The sequence below is a fragment of the Plodia interpunctella genome, chromosome 13, assembly GCF_027563975.2.
Source record: "Plodia interpunctella isolate USDA-ARS_2022_Savannah chromosome 13, ilPloInte3.2, whole genome shotgun sequence".
NCBI lineage: Eukaryota > Metazoa > Arthropoda > Insecta > Lepidoptera > Pyralidae > Plodia > Plodia interpunctella.
In genome coordinates this window covers 9,651,665-9,663,157 of record NC_071306.1, presented here as the reverse complement: position 1 = coordinate 9,663,157, position 11,493 = coordinate 9,651,665, and the positions used below count along the sequence as shown (strand labels likewise).

Below are 11,493 nucleotides of genomic sequence, written 5' to 3'. Positions count from 1 at the left end.
CTAATCCTATAGATTCGTCTATATTTTTAATTTGATATGATAGTGGTGGCGACTTTGATTCAAATTAATACAGGGTGTCGTGTTAAACACGGTATACATAATATAATTCAAAATGGTTGCTTTTTATCATATTTACCTATACGGAAACAGGAGACAAATTATTCTTTTATTTATTTGAAAATTGACGACCTCGGTGGCACAGTTGTAAAGTTCTTGTCATTGAACCGAGAGGTCCCGGGTTCGATCCACGGTCGGGTCATGATGGAAAATGATCTTTTTCTGATTGGCCCGGGTCTTGGATGTTTATCTATATATGTATTTGTTATAAAATATAGTATCGTTGAGTTAGTATCCTATAATAGTCTCGAACTTACTTTGGGGCTAGCTCAATTTGTGTGATTTGTCCTAATATATTTATTTTATTTATTTATATTTTATACTTTGATGCACAAATTAAAATATTTAAAGTATTAGAATATATAAAGGATCTAATGCTAGGAGCATTATCTAACAATACTACGAAGTTTAATGGTCGTTGTCAACATCAAAATTAAACAGAAAAATTGTAATTACTCTCCCGACTCCATATTAAGGTTTTTATAATTTTATATTCTCTTTATACACTTATTTGCTGTTGTTATGTTTATAATAGGTTATTATTAAGAATCACTATAATATTAGAAATTACTTATTTTTTCGAATACAGGTTTTACTAAATGTTTATTCGAATCTCCATAGTCTCGATTTAATGTAAATAATATCAAAATCAGATAAAAACTTTACATTCTTATTTATTTTCGACGAATTTGACTGAGGCTAATAAAAAAAAATCATATTTTTTTTTCATTTAGATTGTAATTTTTTTTTGTTATGTTACATTTAGTTGTATGATATGTTATATTTGGGCTATCTGATACTTTATCAGCAACCAGTGGAACAGGTTCTAAGTGCCGTTGGCATACTTTCTTTGCTCCCTAGGGGTACGGAATGCTAAAAAGAGGCTTCTAAAAGGGGTTGAAGAGATTTATATTTATATATATATATATTTCAAATCTTATTACACTATATTGTATGAAAAATTTCGTCAGTGTTTACAATATGTACCAAGAGCAAAAATTTATAATGGAATGTCACAAAAACAAAAAAAACATCTTTGGTTTTCAAAACAAGTGCCGTAGATATTGGAGTGGCCAAAAAATGAATGGAGTTCATAAATTATGTAGTTGTATGATTTGCCAATAACATACTGTCTTAAATGGCTATTTTTGTATAGAATTAAACCAAGACTGTATATTTTGTATGAGTTTATTTAGTGTTAATATAAAGACATTTTTTTATTTCTTGTTTTTTTTTTCGAGCGGTCGGGTATTTCATAAAAAAAAACAACTAAAAAATATTTAATCAATCCTATATTGAAAATTATTACTTTAAATTATTTCTTAACCTTTTTACTAACAAACGCTTTTTTCTTTTTCACTTTATCTCCCTTTCCTTTCTTAAAATCTGCATTTTTCACTATTTTTTTATTCTTGTTTTCTTTGTTTTTACTTTTTTTATTGTCTTTGGGTCTGAGGCCGCCATTTTGTATTTTTCTTAATTTCATATGTTTCCCAGTTTGTACGGAATCTGTGGATTTGGTTTTGCCTGCGTTGCCGGCTTCATTTCCATCTTCTAGTTTTCTCCTGTCAAATAAAATTTACACATCAAATTACAATCTAGTCAGAAACTATTTTTTAACATACTTAATCGAAAATGTCATGTTAACTATTACAACATTAAATATCGTAACTTCACAGCATTACTGTTTCATTCGATGTATATAACGTTCAACTTTTCAACATCTTCAAGCATGCTGAAAAACGTATAACATGCGCAAGGTCGCTTGATTATCGCGCTCGACATCGCGTCGCGCTTAAATTCCGCCTCGATCTCGACAAATTAAATATATGAAATAATGAAATGTAATACTTGGATAGGTTAATATGGTGATACTAAATAAAAATTAGTCTTACTTGACTGGTTTCTCCAATAGTGTTGATATCTTGTCTCGTCGGGGCGCCTTTTTAGCCAATCGCTTCCTCTTGTTCGGATTCTGCTTCATTTGCAACGTGTACTCTGGGACCTCACAGCCGGACTGCTTCATCACCGATGCTATGCTATAGGGATAAAAAACTTATTTTTTTAAACTTTGAAATCTCCACGCTGGTCTGGGAGCTATATATAGGCTTGTTCTTTGTATTTGTTTGTTTGTCACAACTATATCTCCTATACATATAATAAAACTGTAAATGGTCTGTACAAAAGGAGATATTAAAGAAAAATAATTACGATGGGGGTGTTCATGGGACTATTAGATGCAATTTTTTTTTTAAATTTTTGTCTCTGTATCTTTGTTAGCGCATCACGCTACTGGATGGAATTTGATGCGGTTCTCACAGCTTTATAGGGGATGGTCTAACTTAAAATCTGGTATAGGTTTCATCGCGATACGTTACTTCGATTCCGAGATATCAATAATAATAAGTTATGGACGAAATAAATGAATATATATATATATATATATATATTAGCTTTTTCTCGCAGCTTCGCCCGCATTTATTTCGTACCTATACCTTCAAACCTATACCAGACTTTAAGTAACCTTCCGCTATACAACATATATATATATATATATAAAACACACATACCTTCTGAGATTGCCGACGTCATCTTGTGTGAAGAAAGTTATGGCCCGACCTCGCTGCCCCGCGCGGCCCGCGCGGCCCACCCTGACATACAATAATCTCTGTACAGTATAAGCTTTAACCGCACAATCTTGCTTGACAAGTGGATTGATGATCTATCGTATGATATTACGATGTTTTTTAATGCTAATTACAATGGATATGAGTGCACGCTGTGTATGATAAATGTTAGTGTTGCCGCTCGATAGTCTCTCGATAGACTATCGATTGTTGTGTAAAAGCAATAGTATTGATAGATTTATCAATAGTGTCGATACTAATATTTACGAGCTATCTAAACAATCTAAAGCTATCGATACGATCTCTAAAGATCGTATCGATAGCTTTGTTATCGTAAATACTATCGACACACAACAATACTATCGAAGCTCAATATCGAATATATTGATACTATCCTACCAAACTAAGCTATCGATAGCATCGACGGTATCGATAGGCATATCGATATTATAGACTATGTCCGAGGTCAAAACGTACCTGTGAATATAAGCGATGGCCGAAGGTGGAAAGTCATAGTTGATAACCAAATTGACCCCCCGGAAGTCGATACCTCGCCCCATGAGCTCTGTACAGATAAGAACCCAGATGCGACCCACGCGGAAGCTGCGGACCACGTTGTCTCGCTAGAGAGGGACGGAAAATCCATAAGTTACATACATAGTGCTAGTAATGCTAGTAGTTTGTAGCTTTGGTAAACATCATTTAATTTAGAATATGACGTGAAAAAGTGCCTGTGAAGGCCTAATTTCTGAATAAATGTTTTGATTTTAAGTATTCTCTCTCTGATTTAACACTGTTCAAATGAGTTTCTTACGGCATTTCTTCTCAGCAGTGCTCGTTTCGAAATGCCAGTAGTTTGTAGCTTTTTGAGAAAATACACTATACTATTATTATAAAGAGGTAAGCGTTTGTGAGTTTGTATGTTTGAGGCGGTTAATCGCCGAAACTACTGAACCGATTTCAATAATTCTTTCACCATTAGAAATATACATTATACAAGATTGCTACATGCTATATCTTATCTCAAAATTCCCACGGGAGCGAAGCCTCGAGTAACATCTAGTATAATATAAAGTTTGACGAGTAAAAGTGCCTTTGGAGGTCTAAATGATTTAAATTTGATCCGTTATTGTACAATGTGGTGTTATATAATATAACACCTAACACCACACAGCCCCCTTTTCTACTCTTTATAACGCAGTACAACAAAGTGGTAACGCGTTTCGTCGACGCAACGGAGCAATGGGGCCGGAAGTTGTCGTCTCACCTGTTGCTGCGTGCGGTCGGCGTGGATAACATCCACGTTGATCCCGTCGTATATGAGCTCTTTGAACAGCTGTTTCGCCCTGTCTTTGCTTTGTACAAACACTGAAAATAGAAATATTTTTATTATTTCTGAATTGTTTCATAAGGGGCCACTTTTTATCGCATTAACTATTTTGTATTGTCCTTTGGCATAACCATTCTGACATAATAGGTCTAAGGCATAATTGATTTTTGGCAATGCGGGTAATTGTGGCGTAATTAACTTTTACTTTAGATTGGGGTAAGTTAGTTATGGTTCAAACTGTTATGCGTAAACCATTATGCGTAAGAACGTTATGCTTAAAAATCATTATGCCATAGTACAGTATGCTGTGTCACATTATGGCTTCAATTTGTATGCATATAGATAGAGACCAGTTTCATTAATGACATCGACTAACAATATTTAAGCAGGTTTTTCTGTATTTTTAAGCCCCTTTCTTATTCTGTGGACTTACCTAATACAGGCGGTTTTAACCCCTTCTGCACCAGTTGTCTGAACGCTAGTAGTTTGCCGCTTTCATCCCCGCAGAATAGGAGCTCCTGGTCTACGAGGTTTGTGGCTGCGTTTCTGTTTGAAAATATATTAAGTATATGTTAAAAAATAGATTGATATAGCAAATAAAATGTGTCTGCAAATACTACTAAGATTATAAATACGAAAGTTTGTGAGGACGCATGTGTAGGTCTATTTGTTACTCTTTCAAGCAAAATCTACCGGACTGGTTATGAATTTCGGTACCCGGATAAAATATAATCTGGAATAACACATAGGATACTTTTTTATCTCGAAATTCCCACGGGAGCGAAGCCCCGGTGGGCAGCTAGTTAGCCTATAAAAATCTTACCTTTGTCCAACGGTAACATTTATAAGGCCTCTCAGATTTCTCCTACACCATTTGGCCACAGCGGGTGTGTGTGTTGCGCTGAACATCGCCACCCTCCTCTGCTTGCTGCCGCACGCTGAGAAGATCTGGTCCAGTTGCTGTCTGAAGTCCGAGACCTGTTCTGTGGAGCCTTCGAACATCTTGTCTGCTTCGTCTATGATCAGCCATCGGACTCTGTGGAAGATTGAGTTAAAGGTAGTTTGTATCAAAGGTAGCTAGATTACTTATCTAGCTACCTTTGATACAAACTACCTTAAACTACAATATAAAAATAAATAATGATTAGTGTTTGTGTGAGTGGACACTGGGATCCAACGCTCTATGGTGACAGAAGAAACAGATGTGCTGAGAGTGTTTTTGAGTGAGGCGTATTTAAAATAAGATAGGTAATAGGAGTATGTTGTTGTATAATTATGTTCTTTCCCCAAGGTGATTTTTTTCGTTTAATTTGAATGTAATGTTATATAAATCTTCTATTTACCAGGACTCGAAAAAGTTATGTTTATATAGTTATTTAAGTTCGGTTCGCAACAATGAAATCCGAACAAAATAAGATCATTAAAAACAGTTTAATCCGATCGGTAGTTTGATAAAATTAATTAGCCTCACAAAAAAGTAAATTGAGGTTCCTGTCAGAAAATGAGAAAACAATCACAATTCATTCACTCAAATCACATTCTTAATATTAAATAAAATTGTTCTTAAAGGTATATTAGTAGAAATTTTTTCTGTATGAAAAATATAGTGATATAGTCCTGCTACTTACTTTTCCAGTGTAATGTTGACACTGTCTCTGTTTAACAGGTAACACAGGCGATTCGGGGTGGTTATTACAATATCTGAAATTGACAATTCAAATTATGATTATTTCATTGCAATGTGCTGTCAATTCAATAAATAGCAACAACATTTAATAACATACATTACAGAATAGGTGAAACGGGACCTCAATATATAATGTTTTCGTAAATGAATAAATAAGGAAACACGACTTTTTGTTGTGGACATGCAAATGAAGAAAAGAATTATTGATATATCTTACCACTCTTTCTAATAGTAGATTCCCTCTCCTGTATCTTGCTCTCCTTCATATTCCGGACCACACTACACCTCAACTGGGTCGAAGCACTCAATCTCAATGCCTCTCTGTATATCTGTTGTGCTAGCTCTCTTGTAGGGCAGAGCACCAGGGCCCTGGGCCCGCCGTGAGGGGCACCGAGGCTGTGGAGGACGGGAAGCAGGAATGCAGCAGTCTTTCCGGAACCAGTTGGGGCACATGCTAAGATCTGTCTTTCCTGATATTAAATAATACATTTTGTAATGGAAAGTCTTAATTAATCCCTTTAGCTAGTAGTCAAATAAAAACAATTAATAAATATATATTAAACTTGCACTTGTTTAGGTACTTCAAAAAGGTAAAAAATTATTATAACTATGTATAACTTATATTTTAACACAATACCTATATGTTTAGATTAAATATTCATTTATATTGTGTGAAAATGTTCATTTTTAAAGTGTCTAAAATATATAGACATTTCACAATTGTGTACGATTACTTAAATACTTAAACATAAGACCTGTAAGAAAGAGTAAGGTAATAAGGTAAAAATAAAGTAATGCCATATGGAGTGGAGTCCATCATTAGCACATATGTATTGTAATTTTGTACAAGTAAAATTTTTAAGTTAAAAAACTCACTTCCAGCATACAGGGCACAGCTTGCCTTTGCACAGGCGTAGGCTCAGAGTAACCACACTGCGTAACTATATCCACCAGTGACTGCGGCACACTGTACCTGGGTATCAGCTCAGAGAAGTCTTTCAGGGCCGGTGGTATGTGCCTACCAATTGCTTTGATGCCATGTTCATTGCGAAAATGGTTTTGCTGTTGATTAGAAATTATACAAATAGAAAATAAGGAAATATTAAAAAAGAAAAATTAAGTATAAATAAAATATATGATTTATGTATTGGTACACAGTTTTTACTTATTTTAGTATTACGGTTGTTTATTATTCATTTAAATTTTATTTAAATTTACATAACAAAATAAGCTAGGTATGCAGCTAACCTCTGCAAGTTCTAATTTCTTTTGTAAGTCCTCTGTCTTTTCCTTTTTCTTTCTTTTCTTTTTATTCCCCACTGTAACTCCTTCCACAAGTTGGAGAGCTTCTTCCCCCTCACTCACACTGTTTGCTTCCTCATCAGAAGATTTTGAACCATCAGAAACTTCATTATCATTTTCTTCTTCTTCTTCACTTAACTCCTCCTTTTTAATCTCTTTAGCCTCTTCCTTTTTAACTGTCTGAAGCTTAACATCCTTTACCTAGAAGATAAATATAGTTAATTGAGCATATAATAGCTAAATAACAACACAACATGTTTGAAGGTTATTATAACACTTACGGTATCTTTAACGCCCAACACACGATGTTTAAAGGTCAAACCTTTAGTTAATTTCTTGAATATGTCGTACGCATCCATTTTTTATTCACAATTATTAATTATTTTCTATGAATAATCACATGTGCAAAATGCAAGTATCGTCGACAAGTAGTCTGCTTTTCTGTCACTGTCATATCAATGTGACAATTACTTGAATACAACAAAACAAAATGCCATATTGTTTTTATATTTCTCCCGACGATTTCAGTTTTCGGTTTATTTCAAAATTACACATAAAATAAATAGATTTATAGAAACTTCATAATTACATATAAAATAAATAGTTTTATAGAAACTTCATAATTACATACTTAATAAACAGTTATGAACGGTTTCGTTAGTTTCGATCATAAATTTAACAATGCGCCGAAACAACCCGTCGACACTAATTTAATTGGATGACAGTTTTATGATGAAAGAGTAGTTACAAAATACTCACATTCAGTCTCCATCCATTCACTAAAGATGCACGTTGTATCGAATTGCCTGTCCTGAGAATTTTGATAGATAGAATGTTAGAAATATTATAATAAATATTAATATTTGATACAATGTTAGAAAAAACCTATGAGCTGGCAATATAAAAATTATATATAATGAAAATATTATCTTAATGTCTATATTTATTAAAATTAGAATGACATTTTTATCCTGACATTCATAAAAAGTTAAAAATTAAATATTTTGGATAATAAAATATGTAATGTTTCATACGCTAAGAAAATGTGTTAGGAAGTTCGATTCTCCTCCCGTATTATTGGCAAAAGAAATTTAGAATGCAACACTTGAACTGTTAACATTCCTTTCACTGTCAGTTTTATGAAAGACATTGAACAGCCGTCAAATATGGTTTTAAAAATCTGTGTACAAAAGTTTTAATTTAAAATAGAATAGACGTGTAAATGTAGTTCTTTTTGTTGATCTTTCTTTCTTTTCGTTATGGTGTAAGTCGTAAACGCAATGTCGACGCTGATATTTAATTTTGCTGTGTTTATTCAAAGTTTTCCCTTTTTATTTTAGGTAAGTTATTTATAAAATACATAATTTTCTTTTTACCTCATCCACAATATACAATTTTTATATAAAATCTAAAATTTTCGACGAAGATTTCTTGTGTTTTTTCGATTCACCAGATTTTAATTCTTCCTCCGATTCACATAAGTAAGTAATATAGGTAAGGTACTTACCTAACAAGGTAGGTAGGTACTGAAAAACCTTAGATTAAATTAAAGTTTTATCCAAGTTGTCAATTAACTCAAACTGAGGAGAAGGTAAGGTACCTGCCCAATGTTGTACAAAGTAACTTTTTGGAAACCTACCTACCTACTTAAGTTGTTTCGAAATTGGAAGAAAATATCTAAAGTAAAAAAAACATAATTGTACCTATTTACCAACGCGAGGATTAGAGCGCGCTATGTATAATATTGTAGCATTATTGTATGGACCTACCTTGCTTTATAAAATCTCCAATTTTCTAAGATCGGCCTATCCTCGATATGGTGTCTATATATATGCTATACTAATCAATATGCTGGGTGGTATAGCAACACAGTACTTTTACGTATTTTAATTAAACCCGACAAAACACTAAATCACTCTCTCATCAAGTTTATCCGGCTCTCAGCCATTCAGCATACGAGCGTTGCGTACTTTCCTACGTTTTCGTCTCCACTTCGCACGGTCGTCCGCATGTCTGGTTGTTAGACCATTGCCACGCATCATCCTTGACGACATCAAGCCAGCACTTCTTGGGTTAGCTCCTTCTGCCAGGGCCAGACTAAACACTGCCTAAATGTTAATAAATAAATGCATTGTTGTTTATGTTAGCTAATACTCTTGATCACTCGTGCTTCACAAGAACAGATCAATATATCCCAAAAGTTGGATTCTTCTTGTCGAGTCGGAATGGCTATCATATGATAGCCATACCTACTTATACACGTAGTGTGATTCCATACGAAGTCTTTGCCTGCGTATTCTGCGAGTATCCTTCCTAAACTTAGTGAAATTTCATTTTATCGCATTTTCGGTAGGACTGGTAAATTTCCCGTCCCGTTTCCTGCAATCCGCTAAAAGTACCGCACCGTTCACGCTGTCTCTTGTACCATTTCCCACTATGTTTCCAACGCGTTCCACTCTTGTTACAACATATACCGTATTATTTTCGAGTACAAGTCTGTCACGTCCTCTTTGTTATTAACCACAAACGTAAATCGAAAATTTCATTTTAGCTTCCACTCGCTATTTCACCTTCATAGGAATGTAATTTTCAAAATTTTCAAAAATATTTATTAATGGATCATTATTTTTCACTAATCACAATTTTATGTAGGTACAAAATTTCATATATCTCGCTTGAAACGTGACTAAGTTCAATATAAACTTGCAGTCCCAATTTTACCTCCGTAGAATTGCACAATTTTCATAATACAATTAATGCCAAATTTTATCTTCGTGACGAGTGAGTGAGCGTTTTTCACTTTTATATATATATAGAATAGAAGATTATTTATAATAAATTTATTACGTTTCTACCCGAGCGAAGCCGGGACGGCTAATAAAGAATATTGTATTGTTTTAGTTACCATTACTATCGTATTTCACTATTAATGTCTCGAAGCTCGAAGCATATATATTTATTTCTTATTAGCTTTTGTCCGCAGCATCGCCCGCGTTTATTTTGTGCGACAGTTTTATGTATAGATATAGACTAGCTGTGCCCTGTGGGCTGCATTCAATGGGAAATTTTGTGCACGTATGTGCTATTCTAGGTTTTAGTCTACTCTAGTGACGAATTTCATCAAAATCAAATTCAAATTATTTATTCAGAAATTAGACCTTCACAGGCATTTTTTCTCGTCAATCTTTATATTTATAGTTATTTCTCACAAGCTACAAACTACTGGCATAGCTGTTTGTTATAGATGTCTGCTGAGGAGCTGTGGAAGTGGAAAGGTTCCTGAACATTTCCTTATTTTTATTTTGTTCCTTCACGTATCATAAAATATAAAAATATAATAATAATATTATATTACCAAAAATAATATTATAAATAAATATAATATTATTTTACCTACACAATATACAGTCTGAAATAATAAATTGATTTTTTTTAATGTGCTACAACTGTAAAAGTGTAAACCCGGCAGACTTTTTTGTAGAACGTGCAAATAAAAGCTTTTAAATTGTGAAATTTGGCACCACAAAGTGACAATACCCTGCTACAGGGCGTTACTCAGAGGGTTTTGAACTCTGCGGCCGCACTGTAATATTTTTTTTTCTAATTTTGACAAAGACGAGTCAGTTTTAAGTAGGTACTATCTGACTTTGAAATAATTACTCTGTACTGTGGTTATGTCCATTTTATGAATGACTAGATGTGCCCCGGGTCATCGCTCCCATGGGAATTTTGAGATAAAATATAGCCTAAAGCGATTTTGGATAAAATGTACCTTTTTAATGGTGAAAGATTTTTTGAAATCGTTTCGGTGGTAAACCCAAACATACTAACACACAAACACTTACCTCTTTATAATATTTTATGGATTATTGATATTGGAAATTATTCCTTCTTCAAGAAAATTTATGGATCGTAATTGGATCGTAATGACAGCGCCGTCGCAGCGGTCGAAACGCTCCAAAATCCACACGTAGATGCGGCGGCGTAGCTTAGTAGCGTGGGGAGCGTAGCGGCGCGCGGTGTGGCATCTAGCTGCAGATGTCACGTAGCGTAGCGGCTTAAATTCTCATAGAAATACCGATGAGTGCAAAATAGGGTTTGACAAGGTCAGAGAATTGCAAATTGTACATATAATCTAGATAAAATACACATATTTAGTATTATTATGATAATTTATATAATATAGCGATTCACTAGTAGATTCAAAGTTTGTTGGTATCGAGTCAATTTAAAAAAATATGAAATTATAAAAACATATTCAACCATCGTAAAAAAAAATTGTAACAACTTTTATTAAGAAGTCATTACCACCATAAACGTAATATTTAATGTAGCTGTCGAACAAACATAGCTTTTGTTGCGGAATTATTACAAAGTTGTGACGTCACTTCGACGTGTCATTTAGCATGGAGCGTTTGCGACGAGTCTGT

The 11,493-nt window shown here is 33.8% G+C and overlaps 1 protein-coding gene across 1 annotated transcript; it reads right to left on the bottom strand.

Moving 5' to 3' along the window:
- Positions 1-1,391: 1,391 nt before the first annotated feature.
- ais (aramis) lies at positions 1,392-7,531 on the bottom strand. The gene is made up of 12 exons (XM_053753916.2): positions 7,345-7,531; positions 7,010-7,264; positions 6,638-6,823; positions 5,979-6,231; positions 5,703-5,775; positions 4,898-5,110; positions 4,508-4,620; positions 4,012-4,112; positions 3,222-3,367; positions 2,688-2,768; positions 2,013-2,156; positions 1,392-1,682 (listed from the first exon to the last, which is right to left on the bottom strand). Exons 1-12 carry the CDS (start codon positions 7,420-7,422, stop codon positions 1,433-1,435), a joined length of 1,893 nt encoding a protein of 630 aa, XP_053609891.1. The 5' UTR covers positions 7,423-7,531; the 3' UTR covers positions 1,392-1,432.
- Positions 7,532-11,493: the final 3,962 nt, after the last annotated feature.